Source organism: Anneissia japonica, unplaced genomic scaffold, assembly GCF_011630105.1.
Source record: "Anneissia japonica isolate Jap-2015-1 unplaced genomic scaffold, ASM1163010v1 scaffold288248_len282104_cov177, whole genome shotgun sequence".
NCBI lineage: Eukaryota > Metazoa > Echinodermata > Crinoidea > Comatulida > Comatulidae > Anneissia > Anneissia japonica.
The window spans coordinates 124059-146201 of NW_022738837.1; the positions used below are offsets into that span (position 1 = coordinate 124059).

Genomic DNA, 22143 nt, shown 5'->3' on the forward strand with positions numbered 1-22143 from the left:
CATACAATAATCATATATTAAAAGACAAAATATTGGAAAACGACAATGTGGAAAATGATGATTGGATCTTGATATAAATAAAACGTAATATTAACTGCCAGAAGAGTCTAGGAAAACGGAAGTAAAGTAAGGTAGGACCTAATAAAATAATATAAGGTAAGGAGTAATGACACCAATTATGTATCGGGAACAGGAAAACAAGTATAAAGTTGTAGTATCACACTTAGTCAGTGTTAGTAGACGGATGCAGGATGAACATTATAAACGATAACTATTGTATCATTTTACTTATTATACTTTGAACCATAGTGTAAAAAAACTGGTCTTTCTCTGATTAAAGTCCCTTCGAATTAAAGATCACTTTCAATTAAAGAACACTTTTCTGTAAGCTTCACTTTCAAATAAGGATCAATTTTCTGTGGTCCCCAATTCACAAATATCTTTTATCTTTTTTATTTTTATTGTAGTTATAGACCAAAGCTGCTAAATGCCATGCAAAACTCCTGTCCCAAAGAGAAGTCTTTAATTAGAGGGAGACCTGTAATCTTAATTTAAAGCCAAATAAAACCAAAGAAATTATTTTTAGCTTATAATCGGAAAAAGTTAAAATACATACATATTTAGGAACTACAATTGACAACAAACTGAACTAGAATGCACACATTGATCATATCAGTAAGAAATCTAATTCAATTTTTAAATCGTTTATTTTGGAATCAAAATTGTCCATAATACTGTACAAAATAATATATGGGAAAAAGAATAAGAGAAATTGAACTAACAAGAGAAACCCAACAGTTATCATGTTAGGACTTGGTTTTAATCAGTTAAGCGCAAAAAATGTATCACAACTCAACAGTGAAGTACATTATTCCAGGTATGCCAAAACTGTCTTAAAACATACGCTCTTAACACGTATAAATAAGTATTTATATTTCCTTAGTTAGAAACCCCAAGTCATTCCAAGCAAAGTTAATAGTGATATCCTTAACCTCTTTTTAGTAGTAGGCCTACTTTTTATGTGTACGGATTATAATGACTTTGTTGTATGGTATTCTAATCTTATCATTTTAACAAGGAGAAACACCAAAGAATAATGATACTTGAAAAAATATTTAAAAGAAACATCGGCAGCTTATGAGAATTACACAACATATGTGTATTATGTAATTTATAAGATAACTAAGGACTTGTCTCACCCAGTGAATAACATTTTACTCGCACAATAAATCAGGCAGGCTTCATGCCCTTAAATAAAATTCTAATAGATCAAAAAATTCTTTCATTAACAACTCTATTATAAAGTAAGTATTATAATAAAACTTTCAACAGATAATTTATATACTTATTTTTAATAATTTAAATGATACGAATATCATAGTGATTCTTGTAAGACGCAAGATGAAAGGCCGTATTCATATAAACTTATGAAAATATGACGTACCTATTATTCGTTATCGTTTTCTTACTTGGAAAACCTCATTTTCTGCTACAATCATGTGTGCTGAAATGGAGTTAAAAATTTAGTGATTAAGATACTTGACTTCTAATGCCCGGGTCCTGAGTTCTATTCCTGTGTCAGCAAGACACAGGAATTTACGACTAAAAACAGTTCCACTTCCTAAGCCTCATAATAATAATAATAATAATAATAATAATAATAATAATAATAATAATAATAATAATAATAATAATAATAATAATAATAAAACCGATGTTTATAGCGCAAACATCTTCGCCAAAATAAGTGCTCAAGGCGCAATGTCTAAAACTTCGTTCCGCAACCTTTTTAGTCCAGAGCCCAAATTAAATGTCAAGAACTCAGACGCGACCCATCGGACCTAAAGACCAAATCTATCACCTGAATTTCATGGTAATATTATTGAATATTATATTTTTTTAAACAAAGTCAATAAATCACGTCTGTCGTTTTATACACGAGGAATATGTCCATAACCAAGACAACTTGATTCTTTTTCAACAAATTAAAAGATATCAATTCATTTATAAAAGCTTTTTCAAATCACCCACAAACTAAACTAAAATGCCATAAAAATGAAAATAATATAACTTTGAATTACTCATAAAACATAACCACATAATTTATTAAATCTTAAGTTAAGTTTAATGGCGAGTTGATTGACCGAGCAGTTAAGTCAGGGGCACCGTAACCTTCAGCTATAATATGGGCGCTGGTTCACACGGCTCGCTCGCCAATGGTTCCGGTGGTGGAACAAGACTTTTTGGATATGTACTTTTAAACCATAGGCCCATCTGTACGCATTTGTCTCGTGTGCACTTTAAAGAACCCAGTACATTCTTCGAGAAGAGTAGGGGGTTACCCTGGTGTATTGATCCATTCAGTCCCCTGTCCCCTGCGGATGTGTGGCATGATGCCACATAGGATACTGCAATTATTGGCATATCTTTAGCGCTCGTGCCTAAAGAAATTAAATGAAATGAAATGAAGTTATTACAGACGTTTAACTACAAAAAATAAATTCTTAAATTTGCTGCCAGAAATATATGGATTATTGGAAGACTAGTATACACACTAATCGACGAGAAAAATAAAAGCCAAACACATTGATATGAGCAAAACTAACACTTTCAAGTCATACTAAAGCACAAATGTTTTGATAGTATATTATTGAAAATGAAACTATTGACAACGCACGCATCACAAATGCACGTTTCTTTACTGTAATTTTGTCTTCGTTCGTATTACATTTCCACAATCTGGAGAGATACGCGACCCATCAAATTTATTTCGCGACCCAAACATTTGGTCGCGACCCATAGGTTGCGGAACGGTGGTCTTAAAATAAAGAACAACAGAAAGGTACAAACAAGAAAAATGTAATACAAGAATCATCATTGTATAACTTACCTTCTCATTTTATCATTAATTAAACCATCCTGTCTTTCGTTATCTTATAATTTCATTTTTTCTTTCCAAATATTTCATTGACTTTTCTTTTTCTTTCTTACATTTCTTTCATTTAATTTTTTATGTTTCCGTTTTTTCCCCTTTTTCTTTTTTTTGTGTTTCCTTTGTGATTCCTTTTCATATTCTTTGCCTCTTCTTTCTTATGTGTCTTATCATTTTCTTTTCCCTTTCTTTCTTGTGTTTTGTTTTTCTTTTTCTTTTCCTATTCTTACGTATGTTTCTTTTTCATTTCCTTTCATTTTCCTTTTCTTTCTTATGATTCATTTTCTTTTTTCTTTTCCTTTTTTTTTCTTGCGTTTCTTATCCTTTTCTTTTTCCCTTTCTTTCTTGTGTTTCGTTTTCCTTTTCTTACTTATGTTTCCTTTCCATCATTGAACAGACATTGTTTTATCAAACATTAGGATAGTTCGTTCTTTTTTAAAGATTTTTAGGAAGGTTTTAACTCCAAATGAATTTGAATTTGAATACCTCAGCCCCAACCGTGGTGAGCCGGCACTAAGATAATCTTGATTCTCCATCTGTAAAACTTCCTCCGTTGGCCAACTCTATTTTGAATTCCTGGATTCGTCACTGGAGATCTTTTTGATCAAAATGAAAAATCCGACAAGGCTTCTTAACAACCAAGCTAGAGCTCGACTTGTGGTATTTTAGTTTGTCTTTTTATGTCCAAATTCGAACCCAGGTTTATTAATCCATTCAATCCCCTGTACCCTACAGATATGCTACATAGGATAGTACAATTATTGGCATATCTTTGGCGCTCGTGCCTAAAGAAATTAAATGAAATGAAATGAAGTTATTACAGACGTTTTACTACAAAAAATAAATTCTTAAATTTGCTGCCAGAAATATATGGATTATTGGAAGACTAATATACGCACTAATTGATGAGAAAAATGAAAGCCAAACACATTGATATAAGCACAACTAAACCTTTCAAGTCATAACTGAAGTACAAATGTTTTGATAGTATATTATTAAAAATGAAACTATTGACAACGCACGTATCATAAATGCACGTTTTTTTTACTGTAATTTTGATTTCCTTTGTCTTCGTTCGTATTACAACATTTCTACAATCTGAAGAGATATGCGACCTATCAAATTTATTTCGCGACCCAAACATTGGGTCGCGACCCATAGGTTGCGGAACAGTGGTCTAAAAATAAAGAACAACAGAAGAGAACAAATAAGAATCATATACATGAACGATGCTCCACCACAGATGCCTGATCAGACACTCCCATAAATCTGACAGTGTATAAAGAGTATTTATTTGTTTTTTCAAATATTTATCATTGATTTCAGGCATTTGTATCTCTCGTTCGGAGGTCATCGAGCGTGGTGCTACAGAGGCCGTTTACAGTCGTATTGTATCGTACCTTGCTGAAGATAAAAAAGCCCGCGTTGTAGTTATTTTTGCCCAAGACGACCAGATCAAGGGATTGCTAAAAGCAAGTAATAACCTTACGGAGAGATTTTTGTGGGTTGCTAGTGATGGTTGGGGGACGAAGGAGTCAATCGTAGAAAGCGGAATGGTGAACAGTGCCGTAGACGCCATAACCGTGCGGCCTGAACGCTTTGATGTTGAAGGTAAGAGCATTTTGACAATTATAAGACGTCTCGTAGTGCCATGTCTATTTCAAAGGTTAAAATATACATCAAAATATTTTAGCACATCCACACGTTATACTGGAGAGTGTAGTAAAGTATGGAAGTGAAGTTATTGTTATTATGTCAGACGAGAGTTTATAGGCCTACATTCTAGATCTGACCTACGTTTGCAGGGGCCGATAGACGGCTAACCGCCGCTACACTCTGAAATTATCCGTCGCTCAATCATGCTTCCGGCGTGACAACCTGCACCACAGTATCAAAAGAATTCGAACCCCACCCCGACCCCAGTTCATAGTGAATTTGAAACTTCCAGGCCAAATTCACTAAACGGGAGTGAAAATTTCACAAAATTCGGGGGCACAGGACTAAAATTCCTGGCAAGTGCTGAATTTACTAAAGGCAAAGGCGCAAACTTTCGGGGTCGGTGTTCCCGTGACACCGGACTGGAAGTAAACAAGCATCGCGCTTCTGAGGGCTACAATACGTTTGTTAATTAAAACTACACACGTAGGTCTACATTAAAAGTAAGGTTTTAACTGAGGACGTGTTAAATATGCTTTGTATTATCTATGACTGTCTAACCAATGAATTAAAATTCATGTTGACTTAAATTGTGGATGAATTATCATGAAAATTCGAGACATAATAGAAAATAATATTAATAAAAGCGATAAGACTCAACTGCCAATTTTTGCAGATTAATGCCATTGTGTCTATTGTGTCTATCATATCGCGTTGCATATTTGACTTAAAGCAGCTTATAAAATATAGTCGATGTTTCTATTTAATAATGCCACTTCGAAAAAAATAATAAAATAAAACAAAATATTTGCGTATACTCACGGTTCTAATTTTTACCACAGCCTATTTCGGGCGTTCCCTTAAGACGTACAATAAACATATTATAATTACAACATGCTTTATTTTTTTGGGGAGAAAAAACACATTACAGTAATATGTAACCTTTCGTATAAAATGCCATATTAATGATGCTGACACACAAAGACAGGCAGAAAGCGCTGAAATGCAAAGACAGATAGGAAAGTATAATACATACTCCAAGTATTCAACACGATGGCGTGTATTTCAATACTTGGAGTATGTATTATACTTTCTTATCTGAGATTAATCAGTGGACCTTTCGGTTTAAAGACAGATAGAAAGCTGTGTTCACCTCGCATTTCCGAAGCGCCGAACGCAAGCGCCCCTATTCTAACACACTGATTTAATTTTCTAATCGGTTCGGTAGACCTTCCGATCCGAAACTTCGGATTCATTGTCAATGCCGGCCACTCACTGCGCCCGACGGTCGTCGGCCGACGCGATTCTATGGAAAACGCAACGCCACGACGCGCGCAACGGATCGTTTTTAATGGCGATTCGTTCAGACTGCCACCAAAAATCAGTAGACGGCGTTGCGTCGTCTAGGGCTTACTGGGAACAGAATTGGATTCGTCGACGCAGCTAGTGCCCGATTTTAAACACAAACTGAGTATCTATTCGGACACTTGATATTGTGTTGTTAGAACTTGCATTGGCAATAAGGTCTTGAGGACAATCCGTTTTATCAACTACAGCTGAACCTCTATGTGCGACATCCTCTCTCATAGGCGACTACGTCTGTTAGGTGAACACTTGCCAATAACACGTTTTGTTTCCCATTCAATCATTAAATAAAATTTGGTAACTCTGCGCGACCGCCTCTCTTAAGCCCGTTTTGCGTAAGTGCCAACCTCCCGTAAAAGTCCATCTCTCGCAAGCGACCGCGACCAATTTGGGCTTAAAAACTTGATTTATCTTTGGTATTTTACATCTAGTAAGCGACCATCCCAGAAGGTCGTTGTATTGATCATTTCTACAAGAGACCCAAAATCAATATAGGCCTTGGTCTCCACTCGGATTGTACTCGCGTAGGCGACACTTCTCGTAAGCGACGACTCGTAAGGGACGACTTTACCTGGATCCGATGGTGGTCGCCTAATACGCACGAGAGTCTTAACTGTATATATCATTTGTGAACGGCGAGTTCGTTGACATGAAACACGTAGCTGGCCTCATTCAAATATATCCGTCTGATGTACAGACATTGAAATTAAATAATATAGATTAATTTAGAAAGCTATGTCGGTTGGTAGGTTTTTGAGTAGATAAATGTAGTCAGCTATTCGCCATTGGTATTGGAGGAGACGTCGAGGAAATGCCACTTAAGTACATTCGAACGTTTATGGTGGGATGAAATGAGTTGAGTTAACATTGATTTGAAAGAGATGAGTATCGTCAATGTCGTGGTTATAGATAAAGAAAACATCATCGATTTATTTGACGTGTTAAAAGGGTTTCATTTAAAAGCAAGAGATGTGTTCCTCATTGGAGGACATCGCCGTTTCTACCGCTGTACCACTGGCTTTATGTAGTATGTAGATAAATGTTCGGTGAGAAAAAAAAATGTTATAATGTGGTATGGAGGAAATGATTTGTTGCTATGGAAATACTCAAGGGTGGCAATGTGAATAATTTGAAAATAATGATACAAAAGTGTAAGTTTATCGATCGAAGTGAAACATAAATAGTAATGATAAAAAATGGGGAAGCTTGTTATTGAGTACCGTGCTTCACTATTTCTCTTTTCTTTTCTTTGTTTTCCCCTCTCTGTTTTGGTGGACCCAGCTCACGTTTCCCCCTACCTCCAAAACTAATGTAGGCCCATTCTTTTAATTGAATTTTTTGTGTTAACTGCCTTTAATGGAGGCGACAGTGACGGGCTCATAGGAGTTTTCACGTCATCTACTGAACATGATGATGGGATTTATCGATATACAAGAGAATTTTATTAATAAGATTGCAACATAGGCCTAGCAACAGAGTGTTCATCGTGGTTTTACACCTAAAGGTGAAACAATACGCACAAGCCCGATTTTTAGGAATATGTACGCGGCCGTATACACAATTTTGTTTTAGAGAGAGAGTGAAATAATCAGAAAATACAGAATACAGAGAAATATAATTCAATAAATGTATCTACCACAAGGATGAAATGTTTGAATCAACGGCGTTTATGTAGGCCTATAATCCTAAGTAATCTCAATCACGATGCGTGCTCTAGGCCAGAACAGTACTTGAGGTTTCAAAACACTTTATCCAGGTTATTTGGCCGTTATGCTCTTTAGAATATCTTCTAACTCTAACGAAGTTTATCTTTTCCTTTTATTTGAAAGTCACCATTTTCTTTACAAATTCTTCTGAGACGAATTAATTGGTAGGCACAGAGGCGGATTCGGGGGGGGGGGGCGGACCCAGTCCCCCTTTCCAATCTCCATCAGACAGTGTGTTACTTTAAACTCGTTCAAATCCAAGTTTTTAATTAATTTAACATGAAATCTTTATTGTTTTTTTATGTACAGCGCACTGAGAGCTTGCTTACTTGCGCTATATAAGAATGAACTATTATTATTTTATTATTTTTAAAAGTAAAAAAAAAACAAAAAAACAAAGGAGAAAAAGTAAGAAAGGTAAAAAATATTGATTGCCCAAAACTCGGACTCCCTGGAGGATATTTACTCCCTGAGTAGTGTTGCTTCTCGATTGCACCCACCACCCCACCCCCATCCCCTCGATTTTCGGACATTTCTAGATCCACCCCTGATGCCTAGTACGAAATACAGTTCTTAGAGGATTATATTAACAGGCTTCGCTACTGAAGTAGGTACCCAGAGTAACGTTATTAACGTTATAATAATGAAATACGTCTACCATTTATTATCCAATTACTGTGCTGTAATATAAAAATAACGATTCGTATCGGAAATGGGAAGCACGTTTACTCCACCAGCGGGTTTGTCTCATCAATCATACCTGAACTGTTCGAAGACTTACATTAATGCAACCCTTGAGAATAGAGGGCAGAAGTCACGTGATTCAACGAGCTTGTTTGCGTCTACTGTTTTTATCTTACTCTTAAATGCATTGATGAATGAAGACGTATGGCGATAATTACAAGAACAATACCTGTAAGCCTGATCATAATCGGTCTAACAATACCCCTAATGAAATAGAGTATTATAAGTATCAAACGAATATATAACAGGCCTTGTAATAACAGTAGGAATAATAATGATGATGATTATGATCATCACCTACTTTAAGTTCCTTCAAGAGTAAATTATAGTTGATCACGACCTTTTGAAAAACAACTGTTTATATTTAAACATTTGAAAAGTTATTCATGAATAAATATTGGATTGATTGATTAATTAATTGATTGATTGAAGATAATGATGATAATGAAGGTGACGATGTTGATGATGATCTTGTAATAACAGTAGGGATAAAAATGATGATGATAATGATGATGATGATGATGATGATAATCATGATCATGATCATAATCATGATGATAATGATGATGATCATGATAATCATGATGATGATGGTGAAAATGATAATGATGATCATTGTTTATTTTTTTCTTTTTCAGTTTTATTTAATATTCGATTGGCAGCAAAAAATCTGAATTGCATTAAATTTACAATTAAATATTCAATACACTGAAAAGACCCAACAATAAAAACAATACAATTCATGCAAACAAAATACATTTTTGATTAAAATTATCAGATACTACTGTAAGTGATTATTATTTTTGCAATATAATAATACGAATGAAGACTCAAGAAAAAATTGGGGAAAATGAATCAATCGTTATCATGATGCTGGGCATGTTGATGATAATAGTGATGATGGGTCATGTTGATGGTAATGATGATGGTGGTGATGATGATGATGATGATGATGATGATGATGGTGACCATGATAATGATGACGAATAATAATGGTGATAATAACGACGTCGAAGACAATGATGATGATGATGGTGATGACCAATGACCATGACGTTGACGATGATGATAATAGGGAGTTTTCGCAAACTTACTAAAACGATAACGAATACGGTTACGTCATCAAATTTTAGACAACCTTATCCATACATTGGCATATCTGTCAAAACTTACGCGATTCATGCCTTTTGCATTAATTAAGGATAATATGCAGCTCGTTCAGCATTGTCAATAATGTTTCAGGCAATGACGATAATGATAATGACGTATTCGTTTATCGTTTTCGTAAGGTTGCGAAATCTCCCTAATGATAATGACGAGAAGGTCAATGACAACAAAAAGGGACCAAGATTGTTAACACCGATATTAATTACGCTCTTATTGAATCTAATAAGTGACAATCCTTTACACAATACAAACATGTTGCTCTACATAATCCAAATCTCATTATGATGATGACAAGGGAATGGGGTGGATTTGTTCGTCTTCGGGAAAATTATGTTATTGACAGGAATTGAACCCACTTAACTCATGACCCAGGTTGGGAGCCAAGCTTCTTAACCACCAAGCTACAATTCCGCACAGCTCGTTCAGCATTGTCAATAATGTTTCAGGCACGAATGACGATAATGATAATGACGTATTCGTATTCGTTATCGTTTTTGTAATGTTACGAAATCTCCCTAATGATAAGACGAGAAGAAAAAGGGGCCAAGGATTGCCAACACCGATATTAATTACGCTCTTATTGAGTATAGTAAGTGACAATCCTTTACATAATACAAACATGTTGCTCTACATAATCTAAATCTCATTATGATAATGACAAGGGAATGGGGTAAATTTGTTTGTCTTCGAGAAAATTATGTCATTGACAGGAAATGAACACTCTTATCCCATGACCCAGGTTGGGAGCCAAGCTTCTTAACCACAAGCTGCAGTTCCGCACAATTTTAAGCAGAATGAAAACGACATCGATCAAGTCAAGATCAGGAGGAAACAAAATGTTTGATATGTAGTAAAACTGGATTTTTTCTAAGACACAAAAATGATGTTTGACAAAAAAACTCGAGAACGCTTAATGAGATACAGATTTTTTGAATATTTAAAAACTGGGGGAAACGGGCGTAACCACCCTTTTCCCTCTTTTCCCCCCGTTTTTTAAATATTCGAAAATCAATGTATCCTTAACAATTCCAGAGATTTTTTGTCAAACACCATTTTTATGTCTTGGAAAAAGCAGTTGTACAACACATCAAAACAACATTTTCCTCCGGAGCATGGCTTTACGTGACGACAACATGACGTCATCAATTCAGATGAAATCACCGTATACCCAAATAACCTCACATGCACTAAGAACTGTTAACAATAACACGAAGATTTTATGCTTCCCATTTTTTGCAACGTCTTAAGGGAGAGTGATGACGGAGAAATTGTGTTATTGTAAGCGAACATTCTTTCAATTGTAAATATTTATTTGAACGTTTGCTGTTTGCCATTAGGCTAGTTTCTGAGTCTTGCGATTTAAAGTAACAGCTCATTAATCTAATAAAGTACCAAAAAAAGAAAAATAATGTAAGGCTTAATTAAATCTTGTATTTGAACATCTCTTAGTTGAATAGCTTTGTGGTTAAGACGCTTGCCTTCTCCAATTCAATGGTCCTTGGTTCAATTCCTATCACGGTAATAGGATTTTGGTCTCACGACCAAAACAACTCCACCCCAGAGCTACTCTCACATTATCACGATCTACACTGCGATCGGTACACGACCTCACCGCCGCCGTGGCCAGTTCGTGATAGTGTGATAGCAGCTAAGAGTAACTTGCTCGTGACAAGAGAGAGGGCCGTGGACGGTCGCGGAGTTTTGAACATGTTGAGAAAGTTATTGTGGGAGGTACTGGTCGCCAGCCACACATGTCATAATCATTTGGCTTAAGTGGCCATTATCACTTTCCACCAATAAGATGTTTACATGTATATTAAATGAGTCAAGATAAATGTTCATGCTTGGGGTCATTTTACGACGTATACCGATCGCAGTGTAAGACTTGTCTATGTAGAGCATCTTGTTTGTATGTTTGTCTTGTGAAAGGATATGCCACTTAGAAAATTAATGAAAATCGCTGCTTAGACTATCCCAGGCATTGGGCCTTAAACAATTAATAAAATAAATGAATGATATTTGTTATCATATTCATCAGTGAATATTAGTTGTACAGTATATAGAACATATATATAGAACTCTGATTGCACAAGTTGGACAAACATTTTCTTTTGAAAATAGTGTGCTAAAGGTAGGCGTAAAAAAAGTATATAGGAGAATTAGAATTTGACTTTGCAAAATTTGACCAATGCTTCAAAATCAAACTCTGATTGAAATGTAGCACGAAATATTGCTCCAAGTATTTTTTTGGAAAAGCACAAGGCGGTCTGAAATTCAAGTTACTAGAAAACTGAATACCTCCATCTTTCAGTGATTGATTGTCTTTCAGAAGAAATGTTCAAATCAATATGCACTTTTGTATATTTATCAAATAGAATAGTAAAGGATTGTATCCATACGAACCACCATTGTAAAAGTAAACACAAGCTTATGCAGGATAATGAATAGTTTGATGATTAATTGACGACACCATGACGACATCAGGCAAACGAAAACAATATTATCCTCATATTATGAGGATAATCTTTCAATTTTTTTGCAAAACGTCTTGGGGGAAAGTGATGACGAAAAAGTGTGTATTCATATGCTAGCTTTCTGTCAACTGAAAATATTGATCTTAACATTCTCTTGTTTGTGAACCTAATTTGTTTAGTTTCGGTATCGTAATTCACAATAAAATCAAGTAAAGTACAGCCGGTAACAAAAAAAGCCAAAATCTATTGCATTGGGAACAATCTTCAGTTAATCATGACTTGCATTGCTTATGTGTAAACATATGCCCAGAACGTTGAAGTTAATGCACACGCACTCCGAGGTAAGTCTAGTTCACATTATTAGACGCAATTACGCCTAACTACGCCAATCACATAATCAATTTGGCATTGTGAACCACCGAAAATTCCACAAGCCGACGTACGCCAAAAATTGGCAAACTTTGCGCAAGAAAGTGGTTGCAACGAAACCACAGACCAAGTACCTTGCAAAATTGTGTAGTTGCAAATTCATCTGTTCTGCGGTTTCAGCCAGTCGTCGCGCGCGCGCGAGGAACATTCGATATCGACATCGACTGAGACGAGATTCAAAGATAATGCACAACAATTTACTATACAAGAATCATAAATGTTAAAAATAACGGGGAAAATCGATTTTGCGAGCTTTCTTCGAGCTGTTTGAAGAAAATGTTTGCATTTTGTACGGAGGAAGCTATTTCCCTTTGTTATACAGTATGTCCTATTAATTCCTTTTGTAAAGTTTAATGAAAGAGTTTAACTGTTTTTGTTTATGTATGTGTTTGTTGATAATCGTTACAGTCCACTAGGTTTCGTCGTCTGAGCTGTTATGTATCATCTTCAATATAAGCCATTGTTTGCAGTGATTATAAGCCAGTGGTCGTATGACGAGTCTTTGTTGATTCAAATTATTGATTTCCAATTTAGGTGGCCATAATAATGTTAATCTAGCGTGAACAAAACATTGAGGAAGCTAACTCCGAGTTCAAATTGACGATCTTGAATGCTATTATTTTGTAGTGTTCAATGAATGGTGATGTTTGGGTACAAAAGCCGAGCACTCACTACGTGGTGACACGGTCGTACGGCAAATCCAATTCCGCTCCCTGCGAGTGCTACGTACGACGCAACGCCATATGCTGATTCTCGGTGGCATTCTGAATGGACCTTCGTCATTAAAAACGTTCCGTTGCTCGCGCATCGTGGCTCTGCGTTCCCCATAGAATCGCATCGACCGACGGCCGTTGTGACTTTTATAAAACTAAATATTATGTTATGGGTAAAATTTTAAATGCCTTTTCATTTGGTGTGGAGTAGTGGATGTTGTAAAGTAAATCCTTTGTCAGGTAGTAGCGCAAAGTGGATGAGAGCGTGATGCTTCATTGGGTTGGACGCTGGCCCACCGCAAGTTACTCCAAGTAATTTACCGGTACGAATTGTTACCCCTTGATTCAGCTGGGTAGTCTTATGCAATGTAGATAAAGCGGCTTGCTAGCACTGACACAAGCAAAATGCACAGCGAACGATTGAAACCCCGCCCTCGAGGTTGGGAAACTAAAACCACTTCTACTGTGCCAAACCGCCCTCACAGGTGGATGTTGATGTTGTCTAATTGAGTCTCTTGACATTTATATTTAAATAGGTTATAACCAAGAAACAAATTGAAGGAATTTGCAGCTGCGTTATCTTAATACATTACCCCAGATTTAGTTTCAAAATTGGATGTTCTATAATCAGTGTATTAGATAGGTTTTCAGTGACGTAAATGTCATCAGGTTGATGTTCTTTAGCGATCCGATTTCTAAACATGAATTCTCTTTTAATATGACCAAATATAATGTCTTGTATATAAACGCTATTATTTCAACCGCAAGCTTTCCTGAAGCCAAATGGAATTCACAGTAAATGTTTACTTTAAAATTATATGAGCGTTTAAAAACGTTGAATATAAACAGAGTCTAGATAGCCACGACTCCAGATCTATAATACAATACTATACTATTTGCCAAATGGTAATAGTGAAATGTTTATCTATAGACATATGTTTTAAAAAAAAAGTGGATTCTTTTATAACAGTAAATTACACCTCTATCTTTATTCGATATGCCTGTATAGAGGTCAATCAACATAAACAAACATTTACACAACATGATACAAGATAACCTTAGATATACGGGCATGCGTACTTAAAACTACGAATTGGCTTATTAATAGCATAAAACAAATTAAAGAAGACAAAAAATTGACTTTCATGTGTCTGGAAAATTACCGTATAACATTAACTATACCACAAGCGGATACTTTACATTTAAATTTTCACTTTCTTGTAGGCGCGGCCGAAGGCAGCATCAACAGTTTTGTTCCAACTACGGATGTTGGCCTAATTGTCCAAATTTTTCATACGGTTTTTAAGCTCATAATACAATTTAGCTGTAATTTACTCACTGCGTTGTGCGACAGTTGTACGACGAATCCAACTCTGTAAGCGCTAGACGCGATGCCGTCTGCTGATCATCACCGTAAATTTCACGAAGAGATACAAACTTTAAGTTTGACCAAAACGGCGATTTGAGGAAATTTGAGGACTAGTTCATAAAACAGAAAATTTCAATATTAGGATATCGAAATTTTTTTAATTTGCGTGAACAAGTTTGTGTCTGTGATAACGATCAGAACAAACACAGCCATTTTGTAGTCAAGAAAAAGGGTGATTCATAGGCCTACAAACTATGCTTATCCAGATTTATTTGATGCACAAATATTATTATTATCCAGATTATTTTGATGCACATAATCGAAATGTCGAAAAAAAAAATGAAAAATTGTGAATTTGTTGGTTTGTGGTGTCGGTGACGGATTGTAGAATGCACATCAGTTGTGTGTGCATCGTGGCATTGCGTTCTTCATAGAATTACCGCGTCGGCCGACGAGTGTCGGGCGCAGTGTGTGAACGGTTTTAGTTGCAGCAGATCAAAATTTTAGTGGGATGTCACGTGATGACATTGGGTTTTGAATAAAAAACTGTATCATGTTGCTTAGCTTCAGGCTAACTAGTTTCCTGTGTTGTTGCATCCTTTTAGTTTCATTGTTTGTTTTTTTTTTTGTTTTTTTTAAATATTTTTGTTTATGTTATGCTTTTTTATTTCAAACAATCGAAATTTTTCTTTCATCAACTGCTATAGATTATAGTTTATTCTTTCTTGAAGAAATTACTTTGTTATTTTATAACTATTTTTTGGGTATATAATTGTGTTTCCAAGATATAAATCAGAGTTAGAATCAGGAGTGGCAACAGGATTTGCACTAGGGATCCGTGGTTTTCGGCGAGAGCAACATGGGAGTGGTCGGGCGTCGCTCAAAATTATCTTGATCTTGACGGTGTCCTTTGACTTTTTCTTCCAAATATTTAATCATCTCTTTTTTTTTAGAAAATACGTACCATTCCACTAAATTGTACGATGATCGCTTTCTTAGTCTATGTGTATTCTTTCTAAACAGACAGTGGTGAAAACATAATTGCAGAAATCGTGACGTCATCATTAAAATATTCTGATTAATATAGGCTCTTTAATATAAGATATAAAATAATTTATTTTTTTTAAAATTCTTGGTCCTACTTTTTTTCGGCGCCTTGAGACGATTTTATTGTGGAAGGCGCACTACAAATATCCCACCATTACCATTACCATTACCATTTATGCTCAACCTTATTTTCTTATTCCGAAATACAGTATCAATTTTAGACTATTACAGGAGGTTATTTCACATTTGAACTACGTAAATTATTATTATTATTGATGTTATAAAACCTCAAACAACATAATAACTTATTTTTGCTTTTCGGAACCATATTGTACCATACGACTATTAAAAGGATAATTGTTTATTTTTATAGTCGAATTTTTGCAATAAAATACCAATAAAATAAATCAAACGAGAGTAGAAAGACGGAACAGTCCAACTGGTATTTCTTGTTTCGTTGTATGTATATAATTCTTTGATATACAAATGGTAATTTAATAGCCTAAACAGTAGTGGTAATTCCTTTGAAAGCCGCACCTAGTATTGTGGCAAAAGTCAAATACGGTAAATACTTATTATTATAACTGCTCTTTACTTTTATGTATGGATATGATAAAAGGAAGTTCACTCGTGTAATAGCTGAGGGCTGGGCACTATGATATCCGGACATACGGCACTCAAGATAGGCCTAGAAATAAAAAGATAATAATGCACTATGTTTGAGTTGTGTATGGTTCAATACAAAAATATCTTAAATACATTACATATTGTTTCTGCAACATCCCTTTGAAAAATGTCTCAGAATGGACGGAGTGCACACAAAGTATGAAAGGATTGTTTTCATTGGCATACATTATTAATGAACACTACCACTGGGAGACATCCAGAGGCCTAGGCATTTTGCGCTACGTACAGTGTTTGCGCGACGCTCTACTTGCGACTAACTAGCTGCTAATGCTAGGTTTACACTATGTTCACGGTGGCCAATGCAACCACGTTTCAGGCCACCGTGAACAAAATTGACGTGAGACAACGCGAGACAACGCGTGGGGACGCAATGGGCAAACGTGACGGGCCGTGATTGCCGTGGATGCCGGCGCAAATTTTTAAACTGTCAAAAAATTCGCCACTTCAGTCACGGTGCGAATGAGGAACATAGTAGGCCTAAAGGCCAACTCAGACAGCGTCGGCCGACGCAGCCCGACCCGATTTATCGTCGGGGACAGTCTTAAGCCGTCGTGAGAAATATTAAACATGTTTAATATTCTACGACGCGACTGCCCCCGACGCACACCATCGCGTCTGCGTTTAACTCACACAGACCCGACGCGACAACAAATTGCGTCGGGTTGCGTCGTACGACGTTGTCTGAGTTGGCCTTTAGCCGCAGTAAAACGGGGTGATCGTAACAAAACGTGACAGTACGTAATAAGCCATAAAAACTTGGAGGCGGTCCGTAGTGGGACGGGAATCATTAAATGGAAGAATGCCACAAGTAAAACAAAAAGTATCCAAGCTCTGCCACCAAATAAGCCAAGACGCAAACTTGAAACGTGGAAAAAAATTGCCAAAATCCCATGGCGCACTACGTTCCGGGCAAACGGGGCTGCCGTGGCCACCGGGAACATAGTGTCAACCTAGCATTAGGCTAGGATAGACCGCTGGAAGTCCCCAATAAGTTGCGAGACCTTGGCGGCGCTGTTTCATAATAGACCCGATAAAAATGTTGTATATGGTAGGGCGAACTTGGTGAGGTTTACGCTATGCATACACAGACTGAACAGTATGATGACGCAGTGTGTGGATATGTGTTCACACTAAACCTTACTAAATCCGCCTACATGATAATATTCAACACAGGCTATGTGAACAGTCTTTAACTCCGTGTACACCTTGCAACATTTTTCTAAAGAAATGTTCTGGCCTACACACTCAACTTACATCTATTTTAACAATTTGAATATCACGTCCTAATTTAATAGCTTTATCAGCTAACTAAATTACCTAGGAGAAATTTGTGGAGCGTCTTCACATTTAAGCAATAATTTAGCTACTTCTTCTACTGTCCAAATTTAGTCGCATACACATTCATTACTCAATTCGTAATTGTGGTAGGTTTTTTTTTTCGTATTTAAATGATACATTGTTAATTTTTGATTACTTATCTAGGTCGGGTTTAAAATCCCACACAGCGTCTGAAACTAGAACTATTCGGTCTTCTTATTATGGCAGGTTGGAGAAATAATGAGCAGCGTAGCTCAGTCGACTCTCTAGAGGACTCTGTACCCGGTTCATTCCCATCCAATGTTCTCCTTGTGTTTCAGCTGGAGGGCTGAAATTGCAAGTATAAATAAGTGCACCGTCTTTCAGCAAATGCACTTAAGCGCAGTGACGTATATATTTAGGTATCTCAAAATGTGCAGGGGTGGGGGAACTGATGGGACACGAATGTAAAATGGAGGGCTCGATGTCTGGTGATATGAAGTGATTTTTATCTATACTTTTGCGTGATTGTTTTGCTTCGAACAATTTCAATGAAAGGGGTGGCAACGGTGGGGGGAGGGGTTATAGGTGGTGCTCCCCTCACTTCCCTAGATACGCCACTGTATAGGGTGCATCAAACCCTTGTGTGTTGAAGGATCTATGAAATACATGATTAATCATAACCCAATCAGGGATTTTATCTCTCACTTAGCACAGTGAATTAATTATAATTTTCAGACATAATGCATTGACAGAAAATGCAATTACTGTTTGATGTTACTGTTCTGCTGTTATATCGACCATTTGTTGAATTATATTTAAAAAAAAAACTTATTTTTTCCATTGTCGGATTAAGTATTGGGGTTAATAAATAATTAGCAATGTGAAACAGGTAGAATTGTTGCTGTAATAGATTTTTCTTAATGTCGTCTTGCAATCTGCCAAGGTTGGAACCAACCAATCGCCAGCCGTGGTATAATGAATCAATAACATTTAAAACAACAACAACAGTATCTACAAATCCCCTCGACTATTCAGGTCAACAAAAATAACCTACTTGTAAACATTTGAATGTATTCGATCTATCAGCAAACTGTGTAGTCATATATCATCTGAGAAATAAATTGCGTTTATTGAGCCACAAAATATAACGCTTTCACTCGGACATAGAGAACGTAGAAATGGAACGACAACGAAAAGACTATGATTCGAAAACGTAGGTCTGATTCGGCGACAAATGTATGTTATAAGATCGTTAAAATAACATTACCGTTTTGTTTTCTAAAGCCGGGCACTCCAGTGCGCTGTACGACGGTCATACGACCGTCGGCCAACAAATCCAACTCCGCTCCGTTGAGTGCCATATCTGCAGCGGCGTAACGCCTATCGCTCTCATGCGGTGGTCCGCAGAACCCCCGACCAGGGGCCCCGGAGGGGCCCTATCCATAGGTTCCTCGAAAATCTAGCAGCCTGACCAAAAAGGACTTTGTTCATACATAACACCATAATGTGTCTCTGAAATCGACTGCAGGATATATCATATTATATCCAGTGGCGGATACCAAATACCCTACCAAATTTGTCAACACATTTTTAAAATGGAGATTAAAAAGGAAATTATATTCGCAATGTGAAGTCAGTGAGTGCCATGCAACAGCATAATATGTCTCTGAAATCGACTGTAGGACATATATCATAATCCAGTGTCTGTAATATATGTCTTACAGTCGACTGTAGGACATATCATAATCCAGTGTCTGTGAGTGCCATATCCGGCCATCTAGAGGTGCCATAATCATAAATTTTCTTACCTCAGCCCCAACTATGGTGGGGCTGAGGTGGTGTGACTCTCCAACAGTGGAATTCCCTCCTGGCACCTTTATTTCTGTCACTGATATATCAATTATTCGTCGTTAAACACAGTTAGAATAACAATCACAACATGATAAAAAAAAAACCCCGATCACATCTAAAATCTCACGATGGAATTGGCTATCGGGACCCAAAAATGGGCCGCATTTCCGAAGCGCCGAACGCATGCGTCCCTATTCTTACACACTGACTCGATTTTTAAATCGGTTCGGTAAGTTCGGCAGCTTATGATACAATACATGAGGTATGATAAAAGGTGCAACCCTCTTACAACCACAATATGGCTAATGTTCAAGGCCCATACCAAGTTTACCTAGTAATCAGCTGAACAATATAATCCTGGAATAATTACAAAGTAATAATAATTATGGTACACAATCGGTGTTAATGACTAACGGAGAGCTGGCTTTTGAAGGATTTATTAGGTACACAGCGTTAATATGGTGATTATTGCAATTTTGATTAAATTGTTCTATCGGTATGTTTGATCAGAGTTACATGTAGGCCTAAAGATCTCTGTGGTGGTACGTATCGGAACGACTTAGGTTTCATTGTCAAAAATTTCACATACCAATGTATATTTCTACAATTTGAGTGTGGAATTGGTGCGACGTCTTATACTGAAATATATATGTCGAATTAAGCCGGGTACACAATTTACCGGCAGTCGTCTGCCGACGCAATTTTGTAGAAAACGCAGAACGAAGACAAAGGCAGGCGTAGCGGATAATTTTATATGACGATTCGCTCGAACTGCCACCGACAGGAATACGCGAGATCGTTAATAATAAGTAATATTTATCAGAACATACACTTGTAGATCGGTGGCACTCAAAAATCATTTGGAGCGTTCATAACGGACCAAAATAAACAAATGTTAATGTTAATTACATTTGTCTGAAGAGTACAATAATATCGTCTCCTTCGTTGAATTTAGGAAATGACTTTTATCGTATATATGAATAATTCTATTTTGAGTAACGTTACAGCACTTAATCGATAGTACATCGTATACTTTGAGGTTCATATAATCGTGTGCTAGTATTAAATAACCATTTTCTTGGTGAATATATAAGTAGTGAACGTTGCAACATGCCAGATAGGCTTTCATATAATACATAGTACTGTATCCATTTTAGCACGATTTTTGAATATGCGCCGCTCTCGGGTGAGCGGCGCTTTTCAGTTAGTGCCGTACTGAAGCTTCAAAAGCACTTACGGTAATTAATCCTTAATTGGTGTGACGCCGACTCTTCAAATCTGCGGGCCAATAAAGTGCCCTACCAGACGTGTTATAGTACTGAATGCTCAGTACGTTCCTGTCTTATATTCCTACTTGACGTATGTCCGAGCGGTAAGAAATGACTAGAAATCACTCTTTGACATATAAAATTCTAACACAGTTCACAAAGTTGAAACACAACTCTCTAATAACTTTTATTCATTGTAAAATCCAACAACAATCAGATCTCAAAACAACACAATAAACGTTGGTTTCAATAAGGTAAAAGAAAGAAAAACATTATCTTATAAATGAAAGCCCTAGAATTTCAGAGCATTCTATTTTACATAACTTTCTCATTTAGTCACATTATATCATAATCAGCCAATATGCTTATTGCTTCTACAGTGCCTACAGTATCTAAAACCTTCCAAACCTTTCTCTTGGATTCTACATGATCTCTTGTGTTGCTCCTATAACTGCCAAATTGGTTTATACTGATTGTTTGGTAAAATAAATGTTATTCTAGAAAGTTTTATGTATTAAATGTGTTACAATAAGGCGAGGAATAGTAATTTATTACAGTTCCTAAATGTTGTAACTATAACATAAGACAAACATAAATCCCTAGTTAACTGTATTTCTCCTGACACAAAAACGTCATCGGAGAAGGCTCTATCCAGGTAATAAATGAGTGGCTAATATTTTTTTTACTGCATTTATATCCTTGTGTAACCTTTTTATATACCTTCTAATTAAATGATTCACTTTAAACAAACGCAATTTGATATTGTTTTGATATTAAATAGAATAGTTGTAATATTGTTTGTTGTAAATTTCATTATTGTTTACTGCAAATTGTAAATATTCTATAACCCTTTTAAATAAAATTCGCACATTTCAATAATATAATGTCTACAATTAAATTATGAACTTAATTCTTATTTTCTACTTCTTATTATTTAATAGACGATGTGTAATGCGATTTGATATAGCTGTTTCTGAAATTTTTTTTTATATTACATACATTATCGATTAACTTTTGTAAATTTCATTAATGTTTACTTGATGCAAAGAAGAATTTTAATGATAGAAAAATAAAAATAGAAAATAGCTTTCATGTTAGAAACAGTGACTTCCACAGTCGTGCGCGCCAACTGAGCTGTCGCTCTAGTCGTAATCCCTGGCCAGGCGCATTCACATGTTATAACTTAGGCCTATGTAGTAGAAAGTTTGCCCTTATATATCTAGATTAATCGTTAGAACACTCTCTTCTGCTTTCATGTTAGAAACACTACAGTCTATTACACATGCCAATTCATCGAAAATACCTGGTAATACGTTAGCATAATTTCTGACAGAGTCGTGGTGACACTAGTAATACGAATTCGATGCGACCTGTCATAAAGTACTATAAAAAATAATAAGTAAAATGATAGATTTTGACAAGTAAATTGGAAATCG

The 22143-nt window shown here is 36.1% G+C and overlaps 1 protein-coding gene across 1 annotated transcript in view; it reads left to right on the forward strand.

Moving 5' to 3' along the window:
* Window positions 1-22143, forward strand: part of LOC117117841 (metabotropic glutamate receptor 3-like) — a 48510-nt gene that overhangs the window by 7674 nt on the left and 18693 nt on the right. Inside the window, exon 3 of the mRNA XM_033262317.1 lies at window positions 4259-4543. Coding sequence (XP_033118208.1) covers window positions 4259-4543 — 285 coding nt within the window. The remainder of the gene's footprint in view (window positions 1-4258; window positions 4544-22143) is intronic.